Genomic DNA, 18,165 nt, shown 5'->3' on the forward strand with positions numbered 1-18,165 from the left:
CCCCTGGGGTTTTAGTCATTAATCTATAAGGTGCGCCAGAATCCTCAAATGGAACGCACCACACAAGTGTAAAACATTACCTTATCTTCAAAACCCATATGTAAGAACAAAAGGCCCAGGAAATGCTGCAATTTCAATCTCAGACTTTTTACTTAATGCCTCTTGCCCAAGGGTGGCAGAGCGGGGGAGGGAGGATGCCAAGGGGGCAGGTGTATGGCTCTTCAGAGCCAGAGAAATGAATCTTTACACACAGTGTAGTCCAGCTTCCCCAGTCTCCTTTGCAGCGTGACTCCCCTTAAAGCTGCCATTGGCTCTTCTTTCTGCACCTACTCAGTAACACCTCTCCCCAGTAAGGTATAAAATGCAAAATGGGATTTATGCCAAAACAGCATCTGGACGATTGACTTATGTTTACTGTCATCCTGGGCTTTTTTCAAACCAATGGCTCAGGGCTGAATAGTTCCACATTGTTATCCAACCCTGAACCATCCAGCCCCTAGCCACTGCATCTAACAAACCCGACTGAACGTATTCAGCAACTATTCTGTGCAGAAGTGATTAAAAATGTTCAGAGTTTCTGTAAGTGTCTACAAAAAATAAGTTTCAAGTATTGAAGTCAGAAAATGTATAAGCAATAGTATCTGACAGAATATTCAAGTACATAATGGATATTATAGAGCAGAAATAACTAACTGTATTTCATTTCCTCTTGCTGCAGTTACTATCACTCATTTGTTTTTAGTTTTATTTACAGCCAATAGATTTGGCTCTACCTGTAATCTCAGAGTCAAGACAGTACGTCTCAGAAGCAAAGGTAAATGTTAAAGAATTGATAATTCATAAAGACTCATCTCATCTGTAAACAAACCTGAAGGTCAATGCTGGAAGTCAAATTCCAGTTAGATTACAGACAAAGTCCATTAGGTAGTAACTGAGCAAGATATTTCAGAGGATCAAAAAGGAAGCTAATGAGTTTAGCGTTGGGTCTGGTCCTGACACTGCTGTCAGTATGGAACTCTCATTGGACTTCACACGCACACACACACAAGGCATTATGTTCGCATTCTGACCAACCAAAATCAGATTTTTCCAGATAAGCCAACCGTGCATCTGTAGACGAAAGCTAACTACAAATCATTAAAAAAATCTCACACACTGGACAGGAAGATGACACAAACTGGCTTTTTATTATTTGGGGTTTTTTCCTGCCAAATTGAGTGAAATGAATGGGTAGGAATATGACATTACTTTAAATTCCTAAAATCCTTCTGATGCTAGAAATGTAGGGATGGTAGAAGAAGTGTAGAAAGATGTACCTAAATGAGTTAATTTGGATGTAATTTTCTGTTGAATTTTTAGCCCACCTTAATGTTTTGTCAACTGTAATGATCTCTTCAAGTTACATGCTATTATATTTGCATAGCATTATAAAAACCAACAGTGAATGAGGCATTATTTTTAAAATACCTTAATATACAAATAAAAACAAAGTAGCTGGCATCAGCCTAGTCCCTAACGGCCATTTATCAACACCATAAATCCAATACATAATTCTGCACAAGTCTCAGTAGTGTGGCAGATTAGGCCTGAGTTACACTGACAGAGCTGTTTCATAAATATACAGCTGCTTATACCACTATGGTACCAGAACTATTCAGAGTTCTGTGACCACTCGAAATATGGGGAGGCTGAAGAGAGATCTGTAGAGTTAGTGCTGGAAACTTCATAACAGCAGACGACACTCCACACTGCCACTTCCCTTTTAAAAACAAAACAAAAATAAAATTGTAACCTTACATTATTTCCCCACATCTCATATCCTATTAGTCCTCCTGACTTTGTTGGTGTAAATGGGTGTTCCTTCTCCACTAATATGATTACCGAATCGGGGAGCTTTTTCCTCAGCACAATGAAGAGGCTTGTATCTATGTTGGTGTTAAAAGCAACATCCTGAAGTGAAGGTTTGTTTGCAATGACCCCCCCTCAGAACCAATGTCCACAATCTGGGCAGGGAGGACTGAGAGGTAGCATGAAGATCAAACCCGTTTTTTCCACTCACTCTGCCCTTAAATAGATTATCACAATTTAAGACTCCCCGTTCCTGTTCACTTCCCCTGCCATCAACAACCCCCTGTGAGGGTCAAGCGAAGCCTCTGCCATCTCCCCTGCGTAGGCAAAAGTAGTACCAAAATTCCTTCAGATAAACAGGATCTGACCAGTGATTTTTTGGAAATTGTTTGTTTTAGTGAAACAGAACTGTACAAATTTAAAAATCTTAAAATTGGCAATGACTCAATTTATGTTGAAAAGAATTTCTTTCAAGAAGCCAAACAAAAAGAAGTCAAAGACTGAAGGTACTACTGAAGTGTATTTAAACTTTCAGACTTGAAGAATGAAAAAAAGGATCCTGAGGACAGCACATCAGGAGGGAGCAGTCCTCCTTTACAATTCACAATATATTTTTTGCCTCCTTAATGTATAGGTTGAAGGATACACTTTAAGCAAGCATTGCTAAAGACTACCACCTCTGGCAGCCATTTTAGTTCTTTCCAAGATAAAAATCAACTACTCAGACTCTACCTAAGGAGCCAGAACATCTTTCAGTGAAAAGTGAATGCTCTTTGCATGAAGAATCCCATATAACAAAAACCTACATATTTTACTCTATTTCACCTCATGGTCCAGAATAAACCTCGAAAATTTAAAGTGGACAAAAACCTAGCTTGATACACTTCAAAGATGTCTATGAAATTCTAATTTATATGGACTTTTCTCCTCTTTGCTGTTCCTTTTTTTTTTTCCCCCTTACATGGTTGCAAAAACAACTTATAATATTCCAGGTTTATTCTTATTATCAGTCTAGACTGAAATATAGAGGAAAATGTAAGGCAACGTTTGATAGGGGACTGGTTGTTAATAACTTATTACCAGATAAAGAGGAATGCATAGCTCCAATGCTCATAGATGTGTATGTCTCCTATTGAAATCAACAGAAGCAGAGCATCTGCTTCCAAGGGCAGAATTTGCCTATGAGTAAGAATTACAGGATTTAGCCCATTATGAGAATAATAGTTCTCTCTCCTCTCCATGCCATCCCACATTTAGAATGAAAGCACCAGAAATAATGGGCCAAATTCTGCACTCATTTCAATTGATATAAATCCAGGGATTTTTGGAGTATAACAAAGAGCAGAATCTGGCCCCACATTTTATAAACGTAAGGATTTGAGAATAGGGAGGGGACCACTTAAAAGGTCACGGTTTTGTTCAGTTTACTCCAATATTAGTTATTTCTATTTCCTCACCACCTAAAAACACTTTGAAATAAACACTGGTACTTCAGATGAAAGGCGCACAATCTCAGAATACCTTGCAAACATTAAGAGCCAAATTCAGACCTGGTGTGAGCAGGTAACTTACTGAAGCTCCAGGTCTGAATTTGGTCTAATATGGACTCTTCTGAGGGCCAGTTTTATTTGTGGTGTAATTCTTCAGTGGAGTTACACCAGGTTTGAATCTGGCCCATGTTTTACAGATTTCAATAAATGATGTATGCAGTTACTTTCACTACTACCAATACCTCAAAACTGTAGACAATAAAGGCTTGACCCTCCAGCCCTCACTCACTTCACAGAAATCTAACTGACTACTTAGTGGGACTATCCACGTTAGCCAGGAAGGGTTGAAGACTTAGATCCTAGGACTAGTTCCAGCTCAAGGTTATGGAGACACCGGTAAACCATAAAACTCGGTTTCAAGATTTATCTTGACATTCAAATTTCTCAATGGAATTAGAGCCGCATCATGTAATTACAGGTTTCAGAGTAACAGCCGTGTTAGTCTGTATTCGCAAAAAGAAAAGGAGGACTTGTGGCACCTTAGAGACTAACCAATTTATTTGAGCATGAGCTTTCGTGAGCTATAGCTCACTTCATCGAATGCATGCATCCGATGAAGTGAGCTGTAGCTCACGAAAGCTCATGCTCAAATAAATTGGTTAGTCTCTAAGGTGCCACAAGTCCTCCTTTTCTTTTATCATGTAATTAATTGTACACAAATCTGTGGTTAATATTGAGGATCAGAAATTAAACAAAATCACTACCCAAGTGTACATCAGACAAGCTCTACTTTAAGTATACTGGAGTTCACACAGGGTGATCTAATAACCAAACTGCAAAACTGTGATACCTGCTCTGAGGATGGTGCCCATGAGAAGGGTTTGGCAGCTTCAGGAAGAAAGAAAACTGCATATACATGATAAGAGCAAGTTTTGAAACATATCATTAAGCACATCTGCTATTTTCCAAAGCGAGCAGCTAAACTTTAGAACTGATCCCACAGAAACAGACAGAGTAAAATTCTTCTTCCACTGAAGTCAGTGGCTTAACTTCCATTGACTTCAATGGGGCCAGGATTTCACACTTAGTGTAGTTGCTGTTTTTAAGTTGTCACGAGTATTTAACTGAAGGTATGTCTGCACTGCAATTAAACACTCCCGGCTGGCCTATGTCAATTGGAATTCGTGTCAGCTGACTCAAGCTTGCAGGGCTGTAAAATTGTAGGGTCCCAGAGCTGGGGCCCCAGCCTGAGCCCGAACATCTACACCACAATTTAACAGTCCCGCAAGCCCAAGTCAGCTTACTTGGACTAGCCAAGGGTGTTTAATTTAGTCAGACCTTGAGTTAGCAACAAATTTTCGCACACAGCAAAGATCAGAAAAGGAGGAAAACTGTTTAAAGCTAGCTTCTTGAGAGTTCTTTTGACCTGCAGAAGCTGTCTGGAATTCAGTCATCTCAGTGCAGGACTGTTTTTCTCTTTTGTTTTGCTGTCTGCTTATTTTCCTTCTTGAAGTTCTAGCATCTATCAGAATGAAAGTGACCTTTGACTGTATTCTTTTGTAGCATGCCGTTAAAGGATTGGTTCCCCCAAAAAAAAGAGTTTAAAAAAAAAAAAGAAAAGAAAAAAAGAAGGGGAGTTCAATTTAAGAAGGAGCACTTAGTGAACTTTAAAGAAATGTTCAACCAGGTGCGGAAAACAATTTTAGGACCTGAGACTACATAGATATAGTATTTCTTTATTCTGTGACCATGCATATAAGCCACAACAGCCAGTCTGTTTCAAAGTCACTCTTGTAGAGAAGAGGCCACATAACCTTCTCATCACAGGATACGCAGTGCTAACGCCTTAAAATTTCACCTGAAAGAAAGGAGTATCCTCTTTTTAGATTTTAAGAAGAATTCAATGTTTTTCCACTGGCATTCAGCCTGTATGGCAGGAAATCCCCTGTAGCACAGGTAGAGTTTTGAGAACATTGGCTGCCTTCTCATATATGAGACAAAGATTGGTATATTAAATATTAAACATTTAAATTTAACTGGAAAGGACAAAATGTGCAGGTATATCACATGCTGTTAAAAACAGGGTACACTGTAAATTTATGTAAGGGAAATTAATTACAGTTAATTACACTACCTTCCAAAAAGATTGGTATATACAGTATTATAACTACACTTGAGATGTGATATTGTTCTTAATACAATGTGTATGGTTGGTTTTAGCCAGTGAGTCCCCAGTCAGTACAATTAGTAATTCAGATTCCTTTTGTCGGTAATTGCAGTTTTTATAATAAATGATAGAAAGTAACCATAGCTGTGGTAGATCTGTGCCAGCTACTTTCCATGCTCCTAGAACCATCACATGTGTTCAGTAATGAGTCCACATAAGCAGCACTACAGCTGATGGCACGGTCAGCCCATGCTCCCTATATTCCTCTTTCCCCTCACAATAAGACCCCATGAGTGGGGAGAGTTTCGACCTAGCGCTGTCTTGCCAGTGACTAGATTATTCCAGAGTGGTCTCTGGATTCAGTTCCTATTGGGGAGTTCTCTTTTTTATTCTTATTCTTCTTCTTTTTTAAAACTATATATATATATATATATTTTTCCATACTCCTTTACAGAACCCAGCTGGGGAACGGAACCTTAAAATAAAATTGGAGGAACAGCAGCAAAGGAACAAGGGAACAGAAACAAATTAAAATGGACTGAGGGCCTCCTGATGTGCAGAGGAAAGACTGGAGAGGCAAGAGGTCCACAGCTCCAGCCGCCAGATGCCACTAGTGGGAGAAATCAGGCAATTTGACAGTAAAAGCATGTTCACTGTCCCTACTGCAGTAATAACTACAACTTAAATAACAGAAGTAGCTTAGATACATTCAGCACAGTGGTAACAAAATCATTCTTAAGACAGGGACATATTGCATTAAAAATATCTACATTTCTCATAGCATATCAAATTTGCTATGATACACTTCAAGAACGATTGACTATTTCACGTCCTCTAATGAACATAATATTGAGCTGGCAACCCCTGCCTTCGCTCTACCACTGATGTGAATCTCCATCACCTAATTGGGAAATTTTCAAACAAGCACTTTTGTGCTTTCTCCCACACTGCCTCAACTCGTGGAAGGAGATCCCTATTAACTTCCATACAGCCACCACATTGTCCACCTTCAAATGCCTCCTTAAAACTCTCCTCTGCTACTTGGCCTGTAAAAAAACTCAACAGTGATTAGGCAGCTGATGTGCTATGACTGTTGCTTGCCAAGTAGATCATAAGCATCTCATTGTTACCTTGCAATTCCCTCCCACCTACTGTTTGTTGTACCCATGTGTTATATCCATCTGTCTAACGGAATGTAAAGCTCTTCAGGGCAGGGACCACTTTTCTGTCATGGGTTTGTACAGCACCTGCTTCAGTGGGGCCTCACTCACAATTGGGGCCTTTGGGTGCTACTGAAACAAATAATTTGCTCCTTCTCTAGGCACTGCCACAAATACAAATAAATAAATATATTAATAAATAATACAGGTTTATCAAGCCACATAGTTGCAGGCCTTTAGTACCAGTTTCATAAATGTTAGTAAAGCTTTTTTCCAATCTATTTGTTTTCATATGACCTATAAGACACTGATATACAAGAACTAGAAGCAAACTCAAAGAGCCTTCATTTTCAAAACCAGAATTTTAAAAATCCCAGAAAATATATTGTAAATTCACTCCAATTCTATGAAGTTTCAGTCCAGGCTGGAAGCAAGAAAAGAAATATTGTAAAAATTCTCATTTGGAACACAGGAACGTAAGAATGTAGGAACTGTCATACTAGATCAGACCATTGATACAATTAGGCCAGTATCCAACAGCGGCCAGCAACTGGCAGTTGAGAAGAAGATACAATTAAACCTATAGGGAAAAACTGATGAATAATCTGCCTACAGATAAAATCTCTTAGCTTATTCAGTTAAACCATGAAGCATGAGGGTTTATATTCTCTTCTGAAAAAAAAAACCCTGCTTCCTATTTAACGTACATCTGAACTTTTCCATCATCCAGCTAATCCTTCTTGGAATTTGATAAGGCACTAAGTTTAAAAATATACAAATACAACACTAAGTCACCCAGGAGTTTCTGCTAAGAAATCCATGCTCTGCACAGGGGTGCATGCCAGCTGCAGTGGCTACTCCCCTCTATACACCCATACAAGGAATTCCACAGTGTTAGAAGGCAGGAGAGGACAGGCAGTGGAGGAGCAGTTCTGTCCTTAGATAGGAGCAGGGTCATTTCTGCCTTACTGGTATGACATATATACTTCTATATGCTCACCATTATCTCTGCATTTTCTTTCTTTCTGTACCACACAGCAAAGAGGAACAGGTGTCATAATATTTGCCAATTACTAGAAAATATAATAGAAATTACAATTTTTTCCATAGTGGTTTGCTCATTCTCCAAACTATGAACATCAAGGGTCTACACAGTTTTGCCAAGCATGGAATAAATACATATATTTTAAAAGTCCTAAATAAACAATTAAGAATCCTCCTAATATCTTACAAAGACTTAATTTATTTCAGCCACCTTATATTTTATAAAGAATTTGGTGGTCACTGTGATGGGGTGTATAGATCCCAACATGGCAGTAGACACTAAAGAGTTAATAATGAGAGCAATCTCTTCTCCAGCTGCAACTAAATGGCTGGTTAGCAACTGCTGGAATAACAAGCTGCAACCCAGATGGAGCAGGGCAGCTACAGGAGGGGCTAGGAGCCATCACTGAAGAGCTCCACAGCATCAGACAGGGGAAAGCTGCCTAGAGAGACCAATTTCCTGGCAGAAGCATCCAGGGGAAGACTACCATGCAGAAGATGCCTGCAAGAGATAGCAAGCAGCCCAGGGAGGCAGCAGGAGACATAAGTAAACAGTCCTTGACTGGCCAACTCAGAGATCCCAGGCTGGGACTCAGAGGAGAGGGCAGACTTCCATCCCCCTACCACTCTTCCCAGGGAAGGGAATAGAGACTGCTGAAGCTTCAGGGTGGTGGTCATAACATCAGACTATTTAACTTGATTTTTGTTCCTGCTTCAATTTCCTCTGTCCTTACCCTGACAAGGGAGAGAAAGGGACATATCGGGCCTGAGACTACCAACTGGAGGCCCATTACAGGACTCTTCAGCACTCACCTCTTACTACCCCAAAAGTGGAGGGAGGGCTGAAGCCACAGAGAGAGGCTGAGCACCACAGGCCACATTTCTAAACTGATATAGATGGAAACTAAGGCAAATGCCCACCCACGAGAGGATGCATTAAAGGGGAGAAGCCAGATGACAGTCCGAGGGCATTACCCAAGGGACAAAAAGTGGGAACTATGAAAGGTATGTGCGTCTTTTAAAGGCTGTATTTTCCAGCTACTTCATAGGAATCTCTCTCTTTTGTATTCTATCACTACTTATGTAAACCTAAAAATTTTTTTTAAAAATTTACAATAACTATTTTTCATTTGTAGGCAATAGGTCCAATACTGCTCTGAAAGAAGTCCATGGGAAGAATAGAGACAGGCCCAGTATCATTACAGCCTCTATTTCATGGATTACTATTATGTACAAGGCCACACAGCACGGCAACCTATGACTTGATTGATTCCACTACCCAAGGCTCATTTTCTAAGCCTCAGATTTATTTGCCATGATGCCAATTCTCTTCACAGGGTTAATACATATGTATATTTCAAGTAACATTCACCTGGTAAAATTCATACCAGAATAGAGGGCTTGCACAAAACAACAAAAGCCTCTTAGTGGAACTTAAACACACTACACAGAGGGTTTGAGTGACTCATTGGGCTTTCTGTGAGCTTTCTTCACTGCCATAAATTTCACCCTTTGTAATAATCATGGTTTGCCAGAGAAAGTTGCAATTGACATTAGTCACCAAATTCAGAAATCTGTAAAAATTCAATCTAGACAACATATTTGATAATGAGGCTCATATTCTCTTTCAATTTTTCTTCCATTTCAAAAACATTCAACCCATCATGCAAACAGCCAAAAAGACCTATATACTGCAACTATTAAGAGACTCTCCCTTTTACAGGACTAAAAAAGTCTAAGGGTTATTCGGGTAACATCATAATGTAAAAACAGTTGACCACAACGTGTGTGTGAAGGTGAGAATGAGAGAGATCAGTCATGCTGGAGTATATATGAATGTGCTAGCAACCAATCAGAAAAAAAAACCCACCATCTAAAATTCTTAAGTAGAAATGTAAATATTCTCCATATACAATACCTCTAAAGGAATTGTTTAATGAAACTTCCTAGAACAAAGGCAACAAAATACGTACTGGAAAAGTCAATGGTATATATCACATAATGTATGGAACATTTAGTAAATGTGGAAATGAAACTCCAGTACTTCTACCAGATCATCTATGTCTACCGTCTCGTTACAGATGGCCTCCGACACCTGAAATCACCATTTGAGGAATGTAATAGTGTTATGGAACACATTAACACTTGTTATTAAAAGGACAAAACAGGAACATGAATGTATCTCCAACTATAGGATGTTATGTTTTGCAGAAATATTCCGAAGTATAAAACAGAGTATGGTGTACTCTTTAACATCTTTTTCAAAAGACAAGATAGTTGGAAAATAAATGACTTATTAATCATCCCAAGTCATTTTTCAATCTTTGTCCCTTATTACATTACACCAAAAATGTCGTGTTCATTTTAAAATTCCCTTTTCATGCAATTCCTTATTTTAATTTAAGTAACAATCATATCAAAAGAAAAACTGCTGTTCAAGGGATGGGAATTTGCTTAAATAATTACTGAAGTGGAATAGACTTTTCTGGTCATTCTGACATTATGTCATATATCACTGCACTTTCTGAAAGCTTTCTGGATGGATGTGTTGTACACCCAAAAACTAAATCAAGAAGAGAAGTAAATAATTTATAGAGTTGTCAGGAATCAGTTTAAACACTTACTTTTGCGAAGATCTGAAAAATGTCTATTGCAGGTAGCAGCTGAAAAGCATCCTGGATCTCCACTCTCAAATAAAGCTGCAATGTCTGTGCCAGGTGCCTGAGACCCTCTTTCATTTCTTCACTTAACTCTTCAATATCTTAGGGAAAAAATACAGCAAAGCATGAATAAAACCTTCTGTCAACATCTTTAAGAAGCCCAATGGCAGCAGTCCAATCCCAAATTTAATTTTGACAGAAGGTAATTATATACCACTATTTTTGACAGCTACATATCACCACTAAGCAGAGTTTATCAAGTGCTACTTCCAAATCACAAACATTATGGTGAATGAACGATCAAAAGCCTAAAGATAAAACAGATGTGTAAGCAGATACAATATGTTAAATACTAAATTAGTCAATTCAGTTTGTTACAATTAAAATGTGTTGCATATTATCCTACAATTTCATCCTCCTTACAACCGGATGCATTTCTATATCACATTCTTCTTATGAAGTGTCAAAAATTGCTTTATGCTGACAAATGGAATAAGCAGAGTACAAGGACTATGGTACACATAGAAAGGGAAAATACCACAAAGATTGAGTTAAAGAAAGCTGAAATTTAAAACCAGTACTAATGCAAGTAAATATTATTCTGATATTAAATAATAAAATCACAATGTCAAAGGAGGACAACGGGAGCTGCATGTGCTCTGCATCTCTGCAGATCAGGCTAGGTGAATTGCCAAACAAACAAACAAAGAGCAAATCAATGTCAGAGCTGGGAAAAGAACCCAAAATTTCCTCTCAGTTCACCGGGCCACACTTCCTCCCTGTCTCCTCCTTCCTTTGAGTCTAGTTACAACGAAGGGAACAAGGAGTAATGAAAGAAAGGTAACATGGATGAGTTTAAATGTCAATCATAGAGTAAAACTAAGAGGAAAGTTTCAAAGTGAGTATAGTATTATATGTTACTGATTAAATTCATCACTGGCAGAACAAGCAAAACTCCAGTGAAGTTGCACCCATCTGCACCAAGGGTCAACTTGGTTCTATTATTTTTAATGTTGAGCTGCACTAGGGAATAGAAATGACTTTCATAAGAGGTGGTCAAATCAAAATCCACTGAAATCACAACCATAATTCGGCAGGCATTTATTGGAGAAAATTAGCAATATTAGACACCTGTAGAATAGATAGGGAGTTGGAATAAAATAAATTAGTAGAGATTCCATCACCAAAAACACTAAATTAATCATCCAAAAGAGGTAGTGCTTTGGCATTCTACTCACTCAATTATACCTCCAAAAACAGACTCTTCCACCTCATATGATCATAGACCTACAGTAGGGCCAACAAATTGCCACTATCAGAGCACTGTCTCAACACATACAGTTGTGCTAAACCCTTTCAAATGTGACCCGCTTTATCCATATGCTGTGTGGCCTCAATAGACCATTAGATTGCTTATAGCTTCAAGCTTTATAAAAGATCATAATACTTTGCATTTATAAAAAACCATCAGTTCCAATAGTCCAAATGCACATTACAGAATATTATTATTTATTATGAAGACGGACAGACTGGACTCACTTCACCCCCCACCACTGAAAGGAAACCAACTCTGTGACAGAATGCAGGAGTAATTTAACAGCCCCATGCAGAGCGACACTACAGTTAGGACAGATGTGAACAAGAATATTGCATCAGCTGAAACTTCAGGGAGTATTTAGAGAGGCTGAAGCAGAATGTAATTACTCAAATTGGAATTTATCCAGGACACCAGCAATTCTTGCAAAAAAGTCCCATGAGATATTTAATGGCAAATGATCAGGACCTTGTTTTTCCCCAACTCATCATGAGACAAAAAGCAAAAATCAAAGTGAAACAGAACCTGTAAATACCTTAATTCTGTGTGCTTAGAAATATGCTCAATTGTGTCAGACCCTAGTCTTGGAGAGACAATGCTATATAAGGTTTGTGACAACTTTACTACATTATGCACAGGGATTTAGATATGCAGCTCCTGCTGATACTAGCAGGAGGCAGACAGCAAAGTATTTGCAAACAATGTTGTAAATATACTCCTTTCTGCATGCATTACGACTTTTAAAGAATAATACAGGATTTGAGTCTTGGTAAATTTAAGCACAGTAGAGTTATAGCCTGTAGAACCTGCACCGATTTTAGACCTTTAAGTACTAATGCATAAAGAGTAATGCAGAAGTAGCAAATGCAGTAGAAGATCAAGGTGACATTCCAGACCATTAATCTCAGATTTAGCGTGTGCAACAGATTCTGGGTGATTATGAAATTGGCAGAGTAGATCTTGAAAAGAGGAGGGGGAGGAATATATTGCTCCTCCCAAAGGAGAATGCATATATACAGAGAGAGAGAGAGGGAGAGAGAGAAGCAAATGGGTGAAGTGATTTTGCGGGTGTATAAACCACACACACAGTAAATCAAAGAAAATAATTCTCATTCCAAAGAAGTAGTACATAATAGTATTGAAAAGTAATGATCTGATGGACAGCAAATTAAGGTAGCGGTACTACCAGGCCATTATACAGATCCCTTGCAACTCCTAATGGCAAACAAAAATGGCAGCAAAAATATTAACTTCTGTAAAAGTATTCACTTGCAGTTGTGACGTAGATGTCTAGACTAGATGCCTCTGTGATGTACTGAAGATTCCTGAAAATGGAGTGGTCTCCGGTAACAAAGATGGAAGCCAGCTTGTGTTGTGCAATGCCTGGATTTTCTTAAAAATGAGAATTTTATTGCAAGTTTTCTGGCAGCGGTTCGCAGACTCTGTATCATTTTATTCACACTCAGCCTGATCCTTCAGCTACTTCAGCTCCTAATACTCCTGATTCCCACTGACTTTGATGAAGGCAAGGTAAGTTCAGGACTCTCAGCATGTCAGGAGATTTGTTCTCTATACCTTACCAGACTGTGCCCTCAGTTAATATGCAAGAAATTAAGACCATAAAGTAAGACTGTACCATAGCAGCAGCAGATACCCAATGGTTCCAAGGAAAGTCACTGCTCACTGTGCACCTGGTCAGACGTATACTATATTACGAAGGGAAATTTCTTACTGATTCCAGCAACATCCTGAAGCATGAGGATCAATAATTTTTAACTCTGTAATCTAACTAGAGTAATTGTAAATGCTGTTTTTATTCACGTAAGTGTCTAATCCCTTTTTGAATATTCCTAAACCATTTCATTTAAGAATATTCAGCACTGCATTCTACTAGCTGATAAAAGGAATCCATTTTAATTTTGAGTTATCACTTTTAAATTGGTTGCCTTACTAATGTTCCTTTGCCCTTGTATTATGCAAAAAGGTGAATACAATGGCAAGCACTACAGCAGAAAAAGAAAAATAGCATAATAAGTAGTTGCGGCTTCGGGTTTTTTAATGTTTCAGTGAAGCTACATATATGAAGTTACTTAAAATCCAGACCATGTTTCCTTGCCAAATTAGAACAGTTTTAAAAGGCAAGCAAAAATGTTTACATTAATCTACACAATGTCCCTTTTACTATTAATTTTCTCTTGTGCTGCAATAAATTGAATTACGTGTACTTTTTGCCATTTAAGTCAGACTGACAGAGACTCTGAGCTATTAAAGACTTGAAAGGATCAGTATTGTCTATTTTAGAAGTAGCCTAACTTTGAAAGACTAGAAGGCAGAACCATTCATCTGGAGTACTGTGTCCAGTTTTGGGCCCCACACTACAAGAAGGATGTGGATAAATTGGAGAGAGTCCAGCGAAGGGCAACAAAAATGATTAGGGGACTGGAACACATGACTTATGAGGAGAGGCTGAGGGAACTGGGATTGTTTAGTCTTCAGAAGAGAAGAATGAGGGGGGATTTGATAGCTGCTTTCAACTACCTGAAAGGGGGTTCCAAAGAGGATGGTTCTAGACTATTCTCAGTGGTAGAAGATGACAGGACAAGGAGTAATGGTCTCAAGTTGCAGTGGGGGAGGTTTAGGTTGGATATTAGGAAAAACTTTTTCACTAGGAGGGTGGTGAAACACTGGAATGCGTTACCTAGGGAGGTGGTGGAATCTCCTTCCTTAGAGGTTTTTAAGGTCAGGCTTGACAAGCCCTGGCTGGGATGATTTAATTGGGGATTGGTCCTGCTTTGAGCAGGGGGCTGGACTAGATGACCTCCTGAGGTCCCTTCCAACCCTGATATTCTATGATTCTATGATTCATTCCACGAGTACCTGAAACTTATGGAAACACAATCTGATCTTTTTGTCCACACTGAATTTTCAGAAAAACATACATTTAATAAGAGCCTCAAACAGTTGCATTTTTCTCTTATTAGAAGTTCCGTTGAATCTTTATACACAAAGAAAATATTAACAACAAACTAAAATAGATAAAAAGGGTTTATGACCAAAAAGCGTGTGGATTTGTTTTTTTAAACTAGATTCACTCAGAAATTTCTACCTAATCTAGCAGATATGATGTCATCTTAAAGAAACAAACCTAACAAAGAAGGTGAATACTCTAAATCAGGCAGAAGTCCAACTGAAGTCAATGAAAATTTTGGTTGTGCAAGACATGAAGAATTGGCCCCACACTAGCAGTAGAAAACTGTAACCTAATTTCCCACTGCAATTTCAGCAGTTCAAAGAGGGTCTTTCATTCCATTCTACACTTCGATTTTTTTCATTTACAATTTATTCCACAGAGCAGAATTTCAGAAGGGCGAGCCAGAAGGAAACAAACCAATCATACTATGCATTTACAGCCATGTGGATGGTGATTACTTACTTGACTGAAGATCAGAAAAAGAGTAGAGTTTCTCAGAAGGACATGCTGCTGATTGTCCAAGCTGAAGAGAAAAAACAAAAATAATGAATGCACGATAATGAGCATTTATAGAGCACATTTTATCTCCAAAGCACTTTACAAACCTGAATTACTCATTACCATGAAGTAAGTAACAGCAGTCACATAAATCGCTTGTGTTGTTCATGTCACATATTCTATAAACTATCATAAAAATACTAAATGATTTTTTTTGTAATGAGACTTCCCCACTAATTTATTTTCTTGGCTTTGGCAGTTTATCTTTAGTAATTTACTTCAGCCCTGTGTCCCTTAATAGGGAACAATTTATAAGACTAGAAGGCTTCTTTCACTTCATGTAATTAATATAAAGGGAATGGTATGTGTTTATATATATATTCTCTTTAAAAGCATTGCCAAACATATATCCATAACAGTGTACAAAAGAATATAACAAATCATCTTTTAAGTCCTCAAACTATTCCAAATACATATATTTTGGTCTGGGAATAAGGGCATTAGGACTAGGGCCAGCAAAAAAGGCAAAATTCTTTGCTGATTTACAACCTCTTAGTCATAGGTAGCTGAAGTAAGCATAGCATTTAGTCCATGAAGATTAATATGAGAACCACCATTGTGGAAAGATTGTAAACCCAGAAATTTCAGGTGAGTTCAAAAAAATCTAACAGAGCCTAAGCTAACAAGTCTGCAGAGCACAGCATCGTACACCCCAAAAGAAAATATCCATCAGCATTCAATCCTTATGCAAAATCTTGTATATTCACCTCTACTCAAAAGGGGCTTGATCCTGCTCCCATGAAAGTCCATGCCAAAACGTGCATCAACTTCAATGGTGCAGGATCAAGCCCAAAGTGATATTCTTCCCTTTCCATTTCTGAGGGAATGAGTTTTGGGACTCAATTACATAGTCACTGAATAAGAAACTTCCATTGACTTCAACAGACATTGCTCTTCTGCAACAGTTTCATGAGCAGGCCCCTGGAGCTTAATTACGTCCATTTTCATATTTCCTGATGTTTCCAGTGTTGCTGGGAATTAATCAGCGATTTTGTAATGCAAAATGCATGTTCCATTTTGTTCATCCACCCAGCCACCGCTGCTTTTTAGTCTTTAATTACATTAAAAATTTACAGTGCAAGCCGGTTTCTGTGTAACTGTAGAATGGGATATGTTTAACAGAATGTCACTTACTAGTTTAAAAACAATCCTACCAACAAGTCTCACTGAGTCAGGAGGAAAGTTAGGCTCAATACTCTTAAGACACTTGCATTCTTGCTTGTGCTCCTGCCAGGCTTCTTTCTGTTACGTTAAAAAAAACAAGATCATACACTTTATTTCAGACCAACACATACACTAATGATATAGATTACAGAGGGAGCTGGGGTGCATGTATCAGTGTTCATGTCGTGCTCCCCATCAGTACCTGGCCTGGAGCAAGAATTAAAACAAGGGAGCAGAATTAAAACTGCACAGGAACCCTATATCCAACATTTCAAACTTTTGAGTGCATGACATTGCAGTGTAAACGACCTTCTTTTAACTTTGGTTTTTTTTTTTTAACACTGTAACATGTTATAAATGCCATCATTGCTACTTGAGCTTTCCGTGACTGGGAAAAGTGAAGTTATTTAAAATATTTTCTTTATATGATAAATAAATGGAGCCTGATTTTCTTCTCATTTACCTCGTGCTTTTGGGTTTTTTTCCCCCCCCCCAGTACAATTTCATTGAGTCAGTGGAGTTACTCCTGATTTACAGCAATATGAAAGAAGAATCAGGCCCAGGACATTCAGTAGTGTTAATGACCTATATATGCAGATCAGTATTCACCAGTTATGTTAGGGCATTAAATAACTCTGCTTCAATTTAACTACTTAATTCTTCTCTTCAGTTATTATCTGGCTGATGAAATCTTTGCAAGGTGTCATTAGGACTCAGTTATAAATATTTTTAAGATCTCAATTTAAAAATTGGGGTTTCTCATTTGTTAATAGTCATTAGTAGGCAAGTAAAGGGATTTTAAAAGGAGGTACGCTAACTGCTCACAGTTTTAAAGAATGTGAAAATTAAAAGCAGAAGGAATGATAAATCAGAAAATCAAGAACCTGAATGATTTATATTTGACCCTTTATAGGAACAAATCAATAAATTAGAAGCACTGGGAGAGGAAACAATCAAAAGAAACCGAAAGTAAAGTTCTGTTTCAGATCTTGAGATTGCAAACATTTATATATGGAGTTACTTTACACATGAGCAGTCCTATTGAAATCAATGTGGCTACTCATGAGAGTAAAGTTGCTTGTGTGTAAGTATATGCAAGACTGGGTCTTTAATGAACAACTGATAAAAATAAGTCTAGTAGAAAGCTATTTACCGAATGAACAGATTTAACGGGATAGAGGAATACCGGGGGGGCGGGGAGATATAGGGAGCGTGTGCACATACGCAGAACTGTGGCACTTCGTCCTTAAAATCACTGGAGAGCAGGAGCAGCAATGAGTCTTTAAGCGCATCTCTCGTTATGCTGGAAGGTTGGGCTGTTTTTGTATTCCTTCAGTTTGCTTTTGTTACTTTAGTCAATCCAGACCTTTTTTAATGTTTCATATAAAGTCTGTGTGATGGAATTGGAGATTTTTAAGCCTGTATACATCTAATTTTGGCATTCAGAGCAAAGTCTGAAGCTACTGGGCTGCTTTACAGATGTCCATATAAAAGTGCAAAGGAGAAAAAGAAACAGTTAACAAAAAGATACGATAACAGTTAAAACAAACATAGGACTCCACAAGGCGATTTAGTTTCTGACAGAAAGGCAGTAGGAGAAACGAAACAAGCAACTGTGTAAAACAATTTCTGTCACGTATCAGCTATCAGTATCAGACTGCATGATGTCTGACACAGAAATAGCTCTTCTACAATCAGCAGTAAAATAGGAAATGATGGGTAGGAGAAGTAGGGATGTTATAATGCTTGAACAGGGGCAGGTGCACAATGCCCTCTGGTGAGGTGATT

At 38.2% G+C, this 18,165-nt stretch overlaps 1 protein-coding gene across 1 annotated transcript in view; it reads right to left on the reverse strand.

Annotated features, from left to right (window-relative positions):
* Window positions 1–18,165, reverse strand: part of SMYD3 (SET and MYND domain containing 3) — a 634,857-nt gene that overhangs the window by 516,213 nt on the left and 100,479 nt on the right. The window contains exons 3-5 of the mRNA XM_074947067.1: window positions 16,348–16,455; window positions 15,118–15,178; window positions 10,334–10,470 (exon numbers count right to left, since the gene is read on the reverse strand). Coding sequence (XP_074803168.1) covers window positions 10,334–10,470; window positions 15,118–15,178; window positions 16,348–16,455 — 306 coding nt within the window. The remainder of the gene's footprint in view (window positions 1–10,333; window positions 10,471–15,117; window positions 15,179–16,347; window positions 16,456–18,165) is intronic.

Source organism: Natator depressus, chromosome 3 (genome assembly GCF_965152275.1).
Source record: "Natator depressus isolate rNatDep1 chromosome 3, rNatDep2.hap1, whole genome shotgun sequence".
Classification (NCBI taxonomy): Eukaryota; Metazoa; Chordata; order Testudines; family Cheloniidae; genus Natator; species Natator depressus.